Raw genomic sequence first — 18303 nt, 5'->3', positions numbered from 1 at the left:
CAATGGAAATTACCACAGAAAGAACATATCAAGTACAATATGAACAATCTGTGGTGATGCTACTTGACTGACCAAACAGGGACATGGGTGCAGTGCTCTGATTAGGCTTTTTTTATTTTAATTTTAAATCTCCATCACTGTATTAGGCCACTTTTTAATTCCAGGTGCTTCTGTATCTCATTGGTGGGAAGTGGGGAGAGAGCGGGTCCCAACACACACTAGTATACATATGGTACAAACACCAATAGGAAAGCGAGCACAGATCCTGGAATAGTATCTCACTCACAAAATGAACTCTGCAAAGGAGGTTTCGTTCAGCAACAAAAAGAGCACAACGGTGGAAGCTGACACCAAGCCAGCTTCTTCTTTAAGTAATGGCATTTGATAATGTTCCTCAGGATTTTCACTTAAGCACATTTTGCACACACAGAAAAAATAACAATAATGCAATTCAGTAAGTCCAACTAAAAAAAAAAAAAAAAAAAAAAAGCCTGTTGAACACATCTATCTTTAATCCCTTGATACCTGGCGCTGTACCCTGTTCCCCAAGCAGAGATTACCATAGTAAAAAGGCCCTTTAATATGAAGGGTCGGTACCTAAGCCCAGCTACACCTCTGTCTCTCTCTCTGTCTCTCTCTAAATCCCTTCGAGGGCTTGAACTCCTCACGGAAGAACAGAAAAGTCTGTCAGCTGGCGTGCTCCTAGTTTTTACACACAACTCCAGACAACATGTCACAACATGTCACAATGATAACAAGTCACTCTGATAAAAATTGCTCATTGCATTGCAATATTCAGACAAAGGTAAGACATTAGAGCTCATTGCTTCTCAATGAAAGGGCACAGTGTACATCTTGTTCAGAAAAGGGTGATAGCTTCAAGCTGTCGAGCAAGATAGGTCTGCTGCTGCTTAGCCAGTTTTTGTGGCTCCCTGCTGAGTCACTCGTTCTGCCTGTGTGTGTGTCAGTCTGTTTGAATCAACACTTGTATAATCCACTATCAAATAATTCCACCGCTTTCTTCTTTTGACTTCATGGATGCATTTATTAACATTTCCTACCTACAAAAATATTTTTACTGTGTTTTCTATTTTGCTCTTTTTTTTTTACGTGTGATATAAACACAAACAGTCCAAACCAAACAAAAGAAAGTGCTCACCAGTCTTTGTAAAAGAAAAACAAATCATGGTGCATTTCATGGCTTTCAGTTGTAAGACAGGAAGTATTGATAGATGCCTTGGGCTGGACGTCTTGGCTCCCTCTCCGGGGCGGCCTCGCTGGGCTTCTGGCTCGGTTGTCACACCGGCTCAGGATCATTTCTCCAAGAATGTATTTGACTTTCATCTTCCTCCCTTTAATTTGTTCCCTTTCAGCATTATGGCTGCCAGTGTTATGATGTGCCCTCTACCACAGACTCACATGAACCTTTGGATATGGGGGAGGTGAGGAGGATAGGGCAGGATAGAAGAGGTCAACCCAATGATGCAGAAGCCTGAACCTGCAGGACCTTATTGCAAGGCTGCATGCAGAAACAACATAAACACATCAGTACACAGGGTCACACCTGAAGTCATACCTTCCTGCCTACACAGTGAATGAAAGACCAGGGTGATGTTGAGGATGTCAATAAAATTATTTTTGATGGCTCTATGTAAACAGAAGTCGTAACAAGTACATATGACCTATGACCTCTGCTGTATAGTACTTATCATTACTGTAAAATGAATCACCAAGTGTTGCCATCCACAGCGGTACAGTATGTACCAATGTGTGACTTTTGCTGGTTCTCCCATCATCTCTCCCCTTTGGTGAGGCTCGTCTCTGACTAATACGAAGGTTGGCAGATGTGCCCTGCAGTGATTTTTGTTGGTAGAGTCTATTTTAAAACACAGATTCATTGGTGCCTGTGTGTGTGTGTGTGTGTGTGTGTGTCTCTGCATGCTGCCTGGGGTCAATCCATCCACTGACCCATGCCAGCCCTCCTCTCACCTCGCCCTCTCTAGAAATGACAAGGGGAGTGCAATCCCCCACAGTCACTTCTCTGCTCTCTTGACCCACCCAACCATCAGACATGTTCAGATGCGGCTACCACCTGCCTGTCAGCCGAAGTCATGTTGTATCTAGCGAGGACCTATTGTCAGAAACTGAAGAGTTGCTGGCCTCCGGCGCAGAAGGGGACATGTACAGTACCGTGGAGGCCGCCACAGCTACATGTGACGCATACAGCAAAGACCGATGGAAGCAGCTACCCTACTGACATAACATTATTGTCTTGGTTTTTGAGGTGCATAGGATGAGAAGAACACGTTGAGCCGTGATGACAGAGGAAAACCAACCTGGCCCAGAATAATTATGTAACACTACATGTGGTTTAATGTTTCTAGAAACGTCTGCGCGTGTTTCTTCTGTAGCTATCGAGGCGGCTGTGACGGGGCCACAGCGCAAGGAAGAGGGACCAGGGAAGGTGAGAGATGTACAAGGGAGTTCAATGCATAATGAGTATCTCTCCTCTGCTCATTCCATCATTGGATCACTCAGAAGTCTTTGAAATGGAGGGAGAGTTTCAGGTAAAGGGAAGAAAGAGAGACGTATATTTCTACTCCTTTCCGCTGCTCCATTCCCTTGCTTTCCTCAGTTCAATACTTAAATGATTGGATTTTTTTCCCCCTATCGATTGCTGTTTGTTGATCATGTTTGTTTCTTCACAGTGTGCTTTTGGAGTGGCTGTTCCTTACTGGCCGAAGTCAGAGGGTGATGTGTCAGTAAGGGGAGAAGAGGATTGGCCCGTGGGTGGTGCGGATGGGCCCCGGGGCCGGTCTTAGGATGGCGTGGCTGAGAGGGGGGCCTTGCAGTAGGTGATGGTGTGGGTGCCCAGGAGCTGCTGCGCGGAGGGCCAACTGGTTTGAGGAAGCTGCAGCGGCCATTGCTGCGGCAACAGCCAAGGGGTTGGGCAACAGCCCTGCACCCAAAGCTTTGGTGAGATCCTTGGAGAAGGTCAAAGAAGACTAAAAACAGAAGGGGGCGAAGAAAGAGACACAAGACAGGAGAGGGGGGAGAGAGAGGGATGAAATTATTACTCCCAGAAGGTCAACATATGTAGGGAAAACAGATTTCCTTCTCAGACTCTTTTGATCTGTCATAATGCAGAGATTCCAGTTCAGCTGAGTTAGTATTTTCAGGACACGGCCCAAAATAGAACAACTGGCAGGCTTTTGACGGTATCAGATCAACACGCTCTAAATACACCATTCAGACGATATGTTCTTGGTTATCACTATCTATTTGCTCTGAGGAGCTCAGGTTTGCTGACTATGTCACATGAGGAGTCAGACTTAAACAGTGAAACTTTAAAAACTTTACCGTCAGATCAGCCCCCCTGTGCTTCTTGTGTCGGCTGAGGAGTGGGTTAGGCTTGCCCGCCATGCCGTCCCGGTGCCTTCGACTTGATATGTGCTGAAAGGAGAGAACATGGAAACATAACTTAGCCCTACTATCCTAAAAGGAAAAATATTATCTATATTAGACATCATGACACTGATGTACAGTTGTGGCATTGATTATATCTTATCTGGTGGGAAATCTTTTTGCTCTTACCTGTTTGAGTTGCAGTTCAGAGTTGACCCGCACATTGCAGATCTCACAGTGGAAGGTTCGTTCCTGAGTGTTGGGGTCCACTGGCCCCCCTCCCTGCTCTCCACTGGGTTTGGGGCCTAAGCGAGGATACGCCTTGATGGGGCCCAGCCCGCTCCGTGCCTCTAGAATAGTTTTGTGTTTGGTACCTGCAGGCAGAAACACACACACAAAATCAAACACACAGCAATGTCATTGACCAATATGAGATCATATTTAGACACTAACAGAGTGAAATGAGGTAATGCACTAGAGATGTATCACTATTTATAACATATACGTCATGCTGCCTCCACCTGTCTGAAGTTAAATGAAGCCATTTCTCTGCATCTCTCTGTAATGTGAAAATAAACCATATGTGCACGTGTCTTTATTTTCCATTCCATGTTAACGACACATACAGGACACGCTGCAATATAAAGTTGCAGTGCTATGTTTGTACCACTAGAGGGCTGCAGTCAGACAGCCAAGCATCTGCTGATCTGGAAGATGAACTCAAAGGTCTCTCTAGTGTTAATTGTAATAACTTTCTATGTTTGATTCAGTGGAAAAGGCTGACAAAAGGTCATGCAGCATGCACACTATTAAATTATATCCACCTCATGTGCCAATATCAATGACAGTGCTGCACCACTGGACCTTCACTTTTAAAATCAATACTTTTGACAGTAAATGTCAGAAGTTTGGAAATTCAAGGGCAGGTTATTCTGTCAAAAAGGTTTGACTGGTCTTGGGATGGGTTTTGCAGTCCAAGCATTTGCTGTGCAACAAGGTCATTACACCTGTGCTTCATACTGTTTCACTGCATACTGATGTGACAGAATAACACAGTTTTAACAAACTATCAAGACCTGTCACTGTTTTGTATAACTGTGAACACATAAAGATAACTAAACTCTGAATGAAGTTATGGTCATGTTTCTGACTGAACAGACAGTGTTTCTGTCAATAATTAACATAACTGTAGGATCAAATCACTGACTTGTTTCATTATATGAAATACTAGACACAACACAATTAATAAACATGTGACAGATGTGTTTCCTGGACATAAATCAACACACTCAATAGTCTCCACAAACCCTGCTATTAACCCAATCGTTATTCCAGCAAGAATTAAACCCTAAATATTGAGTGAATCAGAGAAAAGTATTCTGTCCAAAGAGAATTTAAATTGTAGGAATTTATACTTTCTCTATGTGCAGTTAGTATATATTCTCAATGCGGTCTGCAGAACAGCACACCAGAGAGCGTGCATGAACAGTATCTCATTAAATAATCATGTTTTGTTCATGGCTAAAATATTTTAGTTACACCACCCACCGCCTACACCCACCCCACCCCAAACTTGACCCTGTGGTTTCCTATTCCCCCCTTACTGCTAAGCCTCTCTCAGAGTAAATCACCCCACTATCATTGGCTCTGACTTTGAATTTGAGTCGCTCTCTGACATCCCTTTGAACAGCTAAGTTACAAAAGGGAGAACAATTGTCATGGTTGTGAGGCTGATGGGGAACATGGAGGTTTTGGGCTGCACTGGAGAGGAAGGGGCTGGATTGACGGATTTTCGTGGCCAGGAATGTGCTCTTGGGGTGTCTGTTTTTGCCTTTGTTCTATTTTGGTCTGACAATAGACAGCTCAGTGGATTTTTTTGTCTTTGTAAGGTTGACTCACGGTGTAAGCCAACGCACAAGGACACAAAGCATATTTGAAAACACAAAAACAGGCAATGGTTTGGCAGGAAACGGTTGAGTAATTATTAAAAACAACATTACATACACCATCCTTTCTCCTTTCTTTTTTCGTCCTTTCTGCTGTTTGGTCTGTGCCACGCACGCTGTTCATGTCTTTGTGTCTGCACGACATATGCTTTTATTTTCCGACCCTGCTAACATGCGCTGTTTTGATTTTGAGAATGAGTAAGGGTGATTGCTTCCAGATCATTTCCCTCATAGAGTTTCAACAGCTTCAACTCTTGCCCATCCTGGGATTGAACTTTGGAGCCGATTAGCTGACAGCATGCTGTGACCTGAGATCATGTTTAGAGGCTGATGTCTTGTTTTACTTCCATGTGCATTTGCATCGTTAATGTGTTTGTGAGCAGACGTAAAGCAAATTTATTGCTGTGTTGATAAAGAATTAATTAGAGGATGATAAAACATGAATTCCAAAAGCCTTCCACAAGTTAATCTGACCATAATGGCAACAGTGATTGCACTTCTATTGATTAATACTTTTTCCAGCATTAAGAGGTATTTGCTGGCTGCTCTCAGGTCTGGCTGAGCTGGCTGGGTCTAACATTACTCAAGGCAAGTGGGATAGTAACACTGTCTGCTGTGTCTCTGAAGATTTTTTTCACGTGCAGTAGATGTAGGCTATGTGTAGGGAAGAACAACTCCCAAAAGAAAGAGTGGAAATCCATCAGATAGAAACTGTCCTCAGAGGGAAACAAGGTCACAGGCAGCACTAAGTTGGGTCGGGCATAAAGGATTAAAGCAGGCAGCAAGAACCTCAGGGGTATTTGGGGCCCTGAGAAAGTGTCGTCATGTGTGAAAGCTGTCTGACTGGATGTCGACGCTGGTATTGCAGTGAGCTCACCCACATAACAACTTATTTTTCTTTTATTTTCCTACTATATCCCCGTGCAGTGGTTCCCCGCCTCAGCCATCCTCCTCTGCTATTTTTTCAGAAGACATCCTTCAGGCTAAGTGGAATGCTTTTTATACTGCGTGCTGCAAATGACAAGATACATCGTGAAATCCTTGAGTGGGGGAGAGTTTTCTTTTTAGTAATTATACCTTGCACGAGTAAAGAAACTGTGGCGGGGTGTAAGTAGGTGAGGCAGTAAAAGGCGACTTGGTTACAGAGGTTGTTATCTGCTGCTCAGTGTTTGTCTCAGTGCTTAACCTGAAACACCAGAGGGAGTTTTGCCAAATTTGTGAACCTGGACAGGTGCTTGTGCTACATTTTGCAGCAGTGTGGGTTTAGTGAACAAAGAATCCAGGCGTAGCTGAGTAAATAAAACTCAGCACAAGATCAGAGGAGAAAAACATGACAGTTAATCCCAGGTGGTTTGATTGCCGGCTAATGTCTGGAAAGTGCACAAATACAACAGCAGAAGCACCGTGGTGTACAGTATCAGAGCTGGCAGATTAACCCACCTTTGTTATGGGCCTCCAGCTGTGACAAGGAATTGACCGCCACCTTGCACAGTGAGCAGTACAGCAGCTTCTTTGCCTTGTCTTCCTCTGACTCTGGGTTGGACGGGCTGCTGGAGGCCGAGGCGCCGGCTGCTCCTGAACCTGGGGGTCCGGATCCGGGCTGCTCTGAGTTGGTGCTACCGCCACTGCCACAGCCTGGGGAGGATGAGGAAGGGGGGATCAAGGGAGGAGTTGGGGTGGGTAGGAGGGGGCACACTGAGGGCACGGGGGAGTCCATGGGTGGGGTGGGTGGAGTGGGAAGAGTGGGAAGCGGTCCGGGGGCCAGCAGGGGCCCATTTAACTGTGACAGAGGCCGTGTTTCATCTACAGGAACAAGGAGAGAAACAAAGAAAGAAACAAAATAAAAGTCAAAAACAGTATGGAGAAAAATCAAAGCACTGATTTTATAGTCAAAAGGGTTCATAACTCTAACAATAAAATGTTTTACTATTGACTTTAGTGTCTTTAAACTTTGTGGTGAAGCATAGTCCCCCTGAAAAATAAAACTATGTCAAACCACATCACTAACCACACCCAACTGCATGTGGAAGGCACAGTCTGGTCCACAGATCAGACAAACCAACACAAAGTGTCTGCAGGCGGAAGTGCTTTTTTATTTCCGATGGTATAGGTTGTAACTGGTTTTTAATTCAAGTTATACACAGAGGGGATCAGGAGGAAAATGTATGTCTCAAGTGTGTAAGGAGGTGGTCATGTGTTTGAAGTTTTCAAGCCAATCTTTTATTGAAAAGGTCTCATTTTTATTTAGAAACCTGTGAGTAATAGAAAACAGACACTTCAGCCTGCTGTGCACTTTCCACACTTTCCAACACACCTGTTGTTTTTGTTGGCTGGAGTTGAAGCAACATGGCACTTGCTTTGTCACAGGGCAATACACAGTCCAAAGAAAATACCATTAAATGAGCTCTACTCATACTCTGTGCTCACTTTCCCCTCCCTCTCTCTCTCTCTCTCTCTCCCTCTCCTTCTCTCCCTCTCTCTCTCTCTCTCTCTCTCTCTCCCTGTTTTAATCTCAACATACAGTACTGGTATGATGGTAACTTTCTCCTCATCACAGAGCATGTTTATGCATACATTTCCAAACACATGTTTCTGGTCAGTCACTCCCTTACACAATGCCTTCGGTATTCACAAAGTAATGGGTGTTGGCTGAAAAAAAAGACCCCCTAAATTTGGGTGGGGTATTCAGAAATCCCCCCCTTCCATCAACCAGGACCAGCAGGCCCCTTTTTAAAACTCCACAGGATGTAGCGCCAAAGGCAGGCAATGGAAAAGCCCCACTGGATTATGGTATTAAAGGGATAACATGGAGTATTTCTGGGAAGAAAACAAATATTGACTTTAACTGTCCAATTTCCTTTTTAAGAATCTCCACATGCTTTGTCATGTTGTCACATGACGGAGCCCATGGGGGCCATGATATTTTTATGTTTTTGTTCCACTCAGAAATTCTTTTGTGACTACGATAGTTTGTATATTGTGTAACTACAGAGTTGCTCCGGCGATTCTATTGCATCATCTCTGATGAAGATGCCATTCTGAGTGCTTTCCATTCCATTGCTTTCCAGATCGAAATTCTCTCTCTTTCCATACTGGAAGTTTCCAACTGCAGAGCTGCTGCTGGCTGCACTGCGCGTTTGTCAAACAGATGTTTAGTTAAAAAGAAAAAAAAAAAGAATATCTCTCTCCCTGACTCTCTGTGGCATTGAGGAGTCCATAAACCAGGCCGGGATCAAAGTGCTGAGTGAGGGCGAGTGCTCTTTGAAGAGCTTTGTGATCATAATGTGCCTACTTTGCCACACAGTGGAACCGAGCTGGTTGAGATGCTTGCAGAGGTTGTACCTGCAAGTGCAGCAGAGCAGAATGACAGACAAGCCGTAGCAGTTCTTTGCAGTGTTGTTGTTGTTGTTAAGGTTTGCCCACACACAGCACAAACACATGTAGCTGATTTCATCACAAATGCCAAGAAACAAACCCAGAATCCACAGCGTCTGTAACATGTGGTCTGAGTTAAAGTCAAGTGGAGGAGGGCAGAGGTGGACGGCTCAATGGTAGCGAGGGATTTTGTGATCCATGATACTGTAGTCTGGATCTCTGCCACACTGAACCGTCACTTCCAGTCACTATTTCACCTCATATTACAGTGAATGTCTCCTACACTCGTCACCCAAGGTCAGTTGGAGGTTAACCCTATAGTGTCACGTAGCCAAAGCTATTCACTGTCCGTCTCAACAACCAAAGATCACTACTCACACCGAGCAGCAAAGTGTGTGTTTTTGTCATAATTTAAAACTAAAATGTAAAGTGTAGAGTTGGCAAATTGCTGTATATTTTATTGCCCCAGAACTCCACTTTCAGAGTTATTTGATTCTTCAGGAAAAAAGGGGATATGCAAGTCTAATTAAACATTGATAAGACAGTTAACTGACCTTCGCTTCTTGCTGGCCTCAAACAGAGGAGTGCATTATTCACTGGGAGAGGTCAGCAGAGGGAGATAACTTAGTCCAGATGCTTTACACTACAGCCTGGTGTGTCTGCGTCGCCTTAATCCACTTCAGGAAATTAAAGCTATGTATACAGTAAGAAGTCCATGGGGAGAGGTTTTGTTGATAAAGCCAAGGGATTTAATACAGACCAATTCAAATTCAGAGCTAAAGAACTTCTGCTTTTCCATTGTGAATCTGATGTTCATCTTGAGTCCTGAAGTGTGAAATTTTCTCCAGTCTGCATTGCAATAGCTTCTTGAAAATATAAAATATATAGTTATTGTGTGTATATTGTAGAATTGGTGTGGAAGGCAGTATATTAATGAGTGCCTGTGTAAGCAAATGTTCCCTATTCTATGCAGTGTAAATGATCCCATAGGGTTAGAAACCAAACAACAACGAGGAAGCTTTTTGTTGTTATATAGAATGTTATTGCCGTAATCAATCTGTGTGTAGGTGCAACATTATGCAGCGATGCATACGCTTTGTTTATTTTAAGCGTTAAATGAAACCAGTGCAATTAAAACCAAGGTAAACAGATCACAGAGGTATTTTGAGATACCAGGAGGCTGACTATGTATGGGTATGCCAGTTTGTGGGCAGTGTCTGTCTGTGTGTGTGTGTGTGTGTGTGTGTGTGTGTGTGTGTGTGTGTGTGTGTGTGCAGGGGTGAGGGTTACTCAAGCTGGATGACTCCGTCTGCCACCAGTGCCGCCCCCAATGCCCGTTCTTAATGATTAACGAGCTACGAAACATAATGCTGGCCCTACAAGACCCATGCCTCATTCATAATGCAGTTGGGTGCCTTTTTCCCAGTCTGGCCTACATCCGAACTCTGAGTCTCTCTCTCCCTCCCTCCCTCCCTCCCTCACACACACCCACATGACACACACATGACACACACAGGCAATCAAATTATGTTTATCACTTACTCACGTTATTGCAACACAGGAATTTTCTGGTGAATTTTCTGAAAACTCACTTCCAAGACCAACACATGAGACATGAAGCATAAAAAGCATACAGTATACTGTAAGCTCTATGTAACTCAATAGTACAGTCTCCTCACAGCCATGTAACCCTAGCCCTCACATGAAAGTCATCTGTTTAATTGACCTTGGGTGTGTGTGCGCCTGTGTGTGTGTGTGTTTGTGTGCACTAAAGAGCGCTATAATATCAGGTGGTTTTAACAGGGCCCTTCATTAGTGTGGGAGTGTCAGACAGCAGAGGGATAGAGCAGAGGGGAAGGAGAGAGGGAAGAGGAGAGTTTCTCTCCAAGTAAACAGCTGCCTCTCTCCTGCCCACAGGCACAGCCAAACCCTCAGTTCTCTAGGCCAAATCCCCCAAAGCCAAGAGCCTCCTCTTTGGGGGTAACACCACAAACTCTTAAAGGGCTACAAAACTCATGACCTGCACTGACAGCCATAAGGCTGAAACAGAAACAGCATTCGAACCATTAGCCTTTAGCAAGGTCTTTCTGTGCACTGCTCATGGGCATCGCTGCCATCGGGGCTTCATGACCGTGTTAAACATGTTGATGAGAAATGATGTGGTGTCAAAGAGAAGGGCATCATAGCGATATTAAATGTGAATGTCTCAGAGTACGGTCATATTGCATAAAATCCAACATCAACAAACAGACCACGAACAGGAAACAACACTCAACATCAGCAAAGAAGGCTGCGCTGGGTTGTAAGGGATTTGCACTGTGGGAAATCTCCTCCTCGTCCTTCTGAATGTGTTTGCACAGGCCTACCCATATTCGTTTTTGTGTATTTATGTGCAAACCTTAGTGTATAGCCCGATGTATCTTTGTCAATTTCAGAGTAACCCGTCAGTGACCCGTGTTTGACTCCACTGCCTGAACTACAGTGTCCATTCTCCAGATGCTGCATTCCAAGTTAAGGTCATGTACAGCAGTCTGCTCCCAGAGGTCTGTTCCCCAACCATGAAGCAGTGGGACAGGATGACACTGAGGACACACATACATACAAATACACATACAAATACACATCCACATCCACATCCACATCCACATCCACATCCACAACCACATACACATACACATACATATACACATCAGTTGTCCCTTTACATTACACTGACGACAGACCTTAACTCTTGCATTGACCCTTTTTTTTCAAATTGGAGAAATTTTTGTCCACAGTTGGACGATCCACCCCCAATTAAATGGTCTCTGTTGTACAATCGGCCCCCAAAGATTGCCTAAGACTGACATGCACATACAGTACAATAACACACAAACCCACAAGTAAGCACACATGCAGGGAGAGCAGGGAGAGACAGGGTTCCAGGGTCACGAGAAAGAGGCTTGGATGGAAAAAGGCATTCTTTCACATGTTGCTACTTTCAGATCCCAATCATGGCTTCTTTTGGCTCCCCATGTTGTTGGAGTTCGCCCCGGGAAGTCTCACTAATGGCGATTGGCCTGGAACTGATCTGAGATCCCCCTTGAGGGAGGGTGAATGAGAAAAAAGACGTGGTTTTTACTATGTTGGGATCAACTAGAAAAGGATTGTGTTATTTTTATGGATAGTAAGAGTCAAAGACGGTGAAATGCTACGACCTTAGCTCTGGCATGTTGCAGCATATTGGCCTCTATTGAATCTGAGTGTCATCTTTTCATTCATCGTGTTTGCTCTATGGCCTCCCGTCAATAAGGCGGAAATGTCTGGTAAACAGTCAGCTACAGAAACCTTTGTAAATGTCACCAAAACATGACCGGTCTATTCATTGCCTCATGTTTGATCCAAGGACAGAGTGGTGACACTGAGAGAATGGAAAATTCTGGGTGGAGAAAGAAGAAGGACACATACATGCAGCATCCAGTCTAGGAATTATAGCTCGAAATAGGAAGATGAGTAACACAGACAAAGGTTAAGTAATACTAAGACAACGGGGTCAGAGCTTAAGACATACGGCTAAAGAAAGCGCGTGCAATGCCTTAATCGTGCTCAGTATACTGACCAACGAATAATGAATCTGCCAACAGTGAATCACTTTTCATATCAGTCATATCAGCTGCCATCTCTGTCCTTTCTGTGGCTCTTCCACAGTGGTGTCATCTTTATTTTTCTCAATCAGTCTCTGCACTCATTACCACCCACCCTGGACTCGGGCAACATATTCTATTTTGACTCTGTGGTTTTGCACTTCCCAGTAACTCACTCAGAAACACACACACACATGCACAAACATATGCACGCCACAGTGGGGTTCCTTGAAAAGACGCCAGGAATCTGCCATGTTGCCGTGCTCCACGCCAACTCGTCTACTCATAGCCTTAATGGATAGACACCAAGCCACTTTTGCTTTGCCCCGCTGAACAAAGCAATGATGTGGTTAGAGTGGACTAATAGGATTGTCTGTGGTACATTGATGAGGCTTCTACTTTGATCAACCTATCACTCAGAGAGCAAAACACCTGACGTCTGGCTTTCATGTTGGTTCATCTGCTCTCATCTGTGCTATTCAGCTGTTGGCCCGACAAGATCAATAAGAGATCATCCCCTGGCATCAGTTCATTGTCCCAGATTAAGACAAAAAGGGTCTGTAACATACACTGATAAAGTACATCTCCTGACAATAAACATTTTTCATTTGTTAGTGCTACAGTCTCCTTTCTACTATTTTCACCTCTGCCAGAGGACGCAAATATAATGAACTGAATGACTCCTTACTATGTGGAACGCATATTAAATTCTTGGTTAGGGTTGTACAGTAGTAGAATTTCACTTTTGGCTCTGACTTTTTAACACTGTTGGAAAAGTGAGTCAGATTCCCCTTGATTTTAGTTTAACTTTCCTATCAACCTGATTCATGTTTTCATCAAGCATATGCCCGTGCTTATGGAACTGGAGTCGCATTCAGACCAACTTGGACACACTCCTTTGAAGTTAAAGCTCTATTTAAAATCTTAATGAAATTTAATGCGTTCAGTGTCACAGAGGAAACTCGTTCCTTCAAGTGTGTCCCACTTTTTATGTAACTTCCTCAGGACTGAGTTTATTTTTAACTATCATTGAAAATGATTTTTCTTGGTAGTCTTGGCAACTGAGGGTTTTGTTCAGACACCAATCTCCCATGAAACAACCAACACTAAATTAAAATTTTTACTTTTCCGCATAAACACTACCATCAGTGCAGACTCTTTGTGATGTTTGTGGGACTGTGTTGTTGGCCGTAAGATGCTGCAGCCAAATCAGACCACACACGAAGCTTGCAAGAAAAACAATACACAGCAAAAGCCACTGTGATTAGATGTCTTTGTTATTCTTGCAAATTTTCCATTTCATTTTCCAGCAAAACGATAAGCCTCTGAACATCCTGCATGGATTGAAATGATTATTTCTACAACAAAACTCACACAAGCGCTTTCGCAGCTCGTAATTTATTTTTTTTCTTTCTGCTCTCTCACCCGCTTTGCTGGGCTCGCTGTCTGAGACAGTGCCTGATGCTCCGGGCGGAGACGGGGAGGAGGTGGGGGGCACAGTATGAGGCTTGTCCCCCTCCTGAGGACGACTCTTAGAGGTTTCGATGCCTTTGACTCTCCTGGCATGGCGGTTTCCTTTGTAATGTGCTTCTGCCTGGCTCTATGGGAGAAGACGGAAAAAATGACATGTTTGTTGTTAGTGAACACTGATGCCAACAGGTGAATAAAACATTGCACGTCGGATTAGACACCTGCGCACACATGCATGTCATTATGATGGCATGGTATTTAATATACTCTGGGGACTTGAGCCACAGACAGCGGGCAGGTTTACAGTGGCTAAATAGATGGATTACAAGCGAGGAGAACAAAGACAATGCAATGACACAGTGAAGGAGACACCTGAGACCTACATCTTTCTGCCCCACTCGTATCATCTTCTAGGCAGGTTTCTAATGAACAATACATTTTCATGTAGTATACTCAGACTGCCTGTATATCTATTTTGGGGTAATCTGTTTATCTACATTGGACATAACTACTCAGCTCTAAGTGACATACGTCCTCTGTAGTCTAAACCTTTATATTCACCCTGAGTACTTGGCTCCAGCCTTCATTACTGCAGTCCTGCTGACAGATATGCCGAGGGGAGTTGAGTTAGGGGTCATTGGGATGCCATGTTATCTGCCTGGATGACCCATAAGCCCCAAACTGACTTTACCCTGCCTCCTACATCACACAAACATTATAACAGTACATACTGTATTATCAGTGGGCATATGTGAGTTCCTACAACATAAATACTGTGATCGCCCTCAGCTGCTGGCTCGACAGGGTCAGGCTCTCACTCAGTCCTGGATTCAAATGCCTGCCTAAATATACATGCTACCAGACGGCAGAGACCCCGTCTGTAATATCTCACAGTAAAGATAAAATGTAATCCACATTTTGAGTCTGGAGGTTTTCAAAGACTGACAGTCATCACACATTCCAGACAAGAAAGAAAGAAAAAAAAACACAGGCAGAGAAATGTTACAGAAGCTACTGTGGCTAATCTCCTAAGCTAACTACTAGCTGGTGTGTATAATTCAGAGGGTAAACAGCAGCGGATGAGTTATTTGTTGGGAGACTACCAGGACATCAGGGTAGTCTCTACTCTGTGTGTGTATGTTTGTGTGTCTGCACAGAGGTATGTGAGTCGTGGCCAGCATGGTGGATGAAATGCTTTGGTTGCTATACTGAGCTGTCTCCAGTGGGCTAACTTCACAGTATGGTGACTGTGAAACAAAAACGCAGACAAATACACTGACATACACACACACACACACACACACAGTAGGTGGACAGGGGGTGGTCATGTAACCCCATTTGCCATCTGTTCACCCGTTCTTTATTTCCCCTCTATCAAGTGTAGCGCAATTAAAAACACAAACAGGCTGCTTGAGTCAGATAGCTCCCTGCTATCTCCACAAATATTCGGAGTGAGCAGATGTGTCACGCCATGTGCCGTGTCGGCCAAATAATTCTTGCATCAAGGGGCCGGTGAGGAAGATCATCATTAAATGGCTGGATTACAGTAAGGTGCCAGCGAGAGTGAGATTCAAGGTCTCCAAGAGCAGCTGACAGCTGCAATAGTTGCTGAAAGGCCTGTACAGTTTGACTGACACTTAGACATCAGGCTGATACAGGCTTCGGAGAGGGGATAGGAGAGTGGACTGTGTTGGTAAGGGAGGTGGGGGTACTGATGAGTAATGTTTGTATGAACCCAGGATGTGAGTTGGCAAGGTAAACCAGGGGCATTGGCTGCAGTGATTCCGAAGATCACATGTTTATTGTAAATCATGATGACAAACTGGGCTGTAACAGTATCCTGTCAGAGGGGTCTTAAGGAGCTGCTCCAGCAAAGCCTGCAGATCAAGGTGGAGAGAGGGGGAGGAGTTGGGTGGGTCAAGGGGTTTTTGTTTTGGAAGAGGAGTGATCTCTCAGATGAAGAAGGGAATGCGGGGAGATAGGCAGGTACTGTAGGTGCTGCATGGCAAAGCAGCCACAGAGGCTTTCTTAACCTCTCCCACCAAGCCAGAGGGATAAACTGCCAAGCTGCTAAATGTCAGTGTGAGGTCCTGGATGGAGAGAGGGGAAAGAGGATGATGGGAAGATGAAGGAGAGGTGGTTCATAGCCAGGGAACTACAAGACAAGGAAGGTGATATAAAGAGCTGGACTGAGAATGGGAATGATGTAAAAGAGACAAAAAAAAATCCCAGAGAAAAGCTGCACCACATCAGCCTGTGTTTCATTATGCAGAGGCTTCAAACTGAACAAGTGCTTTCCAGTATGAATGTGGGGAGAGCTGTGATGTTACAGCGTAGCCACAGCTGCAGCTCAAGATGAGACAGAGGGGGAGAAAAAAGGAGGAAGAAGTTAAAAGTGAGAGAAAATAGCAGATAGACTGGGACAACAATACACAAGCAGGACACAGACTGAGGGGGAGAGAAAATAGAGGGGGACAGCAGAGGAGACGCAGGAGAGAGGAGGGAAATAAGGGATGCATATCAGCCAAGTCTTGCTGCAGCAGCTGTGACGTTGGTCAATGCAGCGCGACGGAGCCTGTGATGTCACTAATGCAGCACACCACCAAGGTTATTCTGCATAAAACCACCATTTAGCACCTCACACCACCACGAGATGCAGGGACAGAGGGGGCACAACCCCGCACCCCTCCCACACACACGCACACCCACACCAGTTCTAATGCCCTTCCCATCCAAGTCTCCTCTCCCTGACTTTCCCAAGATGCACTGGGGCTGTCAGAACCAGACATTAATCCTTGCCCTTGACAAATGCATCTTATAATAAGTAGTGGCAGGCAATTTTAGGCATTTCCACACAGTAAATAATGCAGCATGAGAGGGGGAGACAGATAGAAAGAGGGGAAGAGGGTTGCTGGAAGAGAGACAGGCAGAGAAAGAGAGAGGCACAGCGGAGAAAGATCAAATGCAGCCAGTGAATGATGGCAAAATGATGCATGAAATGAGCGGTGGGTGAGTGGATTCTTTGAAGACAAACGCATTGAATATGACATTACATGGTAAGCCCCCATTGCTGTATTTGACCTTAGCAACCCAATCAACTCACAGATGGCTGATAAAGTCAGAGAAATGTCAACATCAAGGCCGGAGCCCGAACTGGGGAAATAAGGCTGAGAATGCAGCAGAGGATTATTCGCAAGTATTCTGTGCTGTGTTATTTTCATCCATGAAATATTCATCCCTATTTCACATTATGTAAAAGAGAACAGTTGCAGGACACTACAGACTAAACACAGCCTGCTGCAGGTTTGACATTGCTGACACAGTATGTTGCAGCGTGTGCTTTTTTTGAGGACACTGGCAGTGAAAGGGACAATGACATTCGAGAGGAAGTGTAGTCCTCCTGTATATCACATTCCTGAGGCTTCACATGCATGTGGATTTGTGTTTGTGTGAGTCTTTCATCTAAGCCAAGGCAAAGAGTAACCTACAGTTGAGTACGTGTCACCTATTGTTAGATTAAATTAGTCACTAGTGATACCAAACCCTTTTGAAACCTACTGTAAGGCAAGACTTTTAAATTTTCATTACCTGTTTGCATCTTAAATGCCTTTTGTTTATATGCTTCTATTGCATCCGATTGACATTACTGATTATTGTATAATTTTCTATGTTTTCCTGTTGGCCAAGTCTCTCTTTTTAAAAAAAGGAGTGGATTTCTGCTATATAAACATTATTCCTTGCCCCACTGCACATCCTTTCTTTTTTTTTTTTTTAAAGTATATTTTTTCGGCTTTTTGCCTTTATTTGATAGTGATGACAGTAGAGATAGACAGGAAATGGGGAGGCAGAGAGAGGGGGAATGACACGCAGGAAAGGTCTGCCCGACGCGGGATTCGAACCGGGGACGCCTGCGGCGAGGACTGTAGCCTCTACATGGGGCGGCCGCTCTACCCACTGCGCCACGCACCACCCCACTGCACATCCTTTCTGGTCAGAAATGCTTTCTTTTGCATTGCCAACATGCAGTATTGCTCTTACCTTTGTTTATATAAGATACTGTAAGAATATCCTGTTCTGTAAGTATCCTGACACATTAACAGTTTCTCTTGTAACCTTGCTCTTACCTTTTTTTCTTAGCTGTCATCATTACAGCATTATTTTATCATAGAGGAAAATATTTAAATTCTTTAAATTTTACAGGGATCCTTCTAACTTTATCCAACAGGACACGTCTTGACGAAAGAAGCCATTATTTGATTGCTAGCTGAGGTCTCAGAGTATTTCATTGTATAAACATCTCTGTCTAACGGTTTCCTGTGCTTGTGAAGAAATCCAGCAGACAACTGTGCAAAGACTAAGCTCAAGATTACAGCTCTGCAGTTCCCTGACCACATGGAAACCATGATTGTAGACGTGGTGAGTATATATAGCACTGGTCCACTCCTTAATGTTGTGTGTTGTGGATGGATGTACGCCCTAGACCT

The 18303-nt window shown here is 44.2% G+C and overlaps 1 protein-coding gene across 4 annotated transcripts in view; it reads right to left on the bottom strand.

Moving 5' to 3' along the window:
- Positions 1-1072: 1072 nt before the first annotated feature.
- The window catches only part of znf385a (zinc finger protein 385A), a 59560-nt gene continuing 42329 nt past the window's right edge, over positions 1073-18303 (bottom strand). For all 4 annotated transcript variants that reach the window (XM_085781961.1, XM_085781962.1, XM_085781963.1 and 1 more), the window contains 5 exons: positions 13775-13949; positions 6792-7154; positions 3595-3779; positions 3361-3453; positions 1073-3005 (listed from right to left, as the gene is read on the bottom strand). In XM_085781961.1, the coding sequence (XP_085638087.1) occupies positions 2760-3005; positions 3361-3453; positions 3595-3779; positions 6792-7154; positions 13775-13949 (1062 nt within the window). In that variant the 3' untranslated portion in view covers positions 1073-2759. The remainder of the gene's footprint in view (positions 3006-3360; positions 3454-3594; positions 3780-6791; positions 7155-13774; positions 13950-18303) is intronic.

This window comes from Trachurus japonicus, chromosome 7, assembly GCF_045865225.1.
Source record: "Trachurus japonicus isolate A0001 chromosome 7, Traja_1.0".
NCBI lineage: Eukaryota > Metazoa > Chordata > Actinopteri > Carangiformes > Carangidae > Trachurus > Trachurus japonicus.
This window is presented reverse-complemented; position numbering and strand designations above follow the sequence as displayed.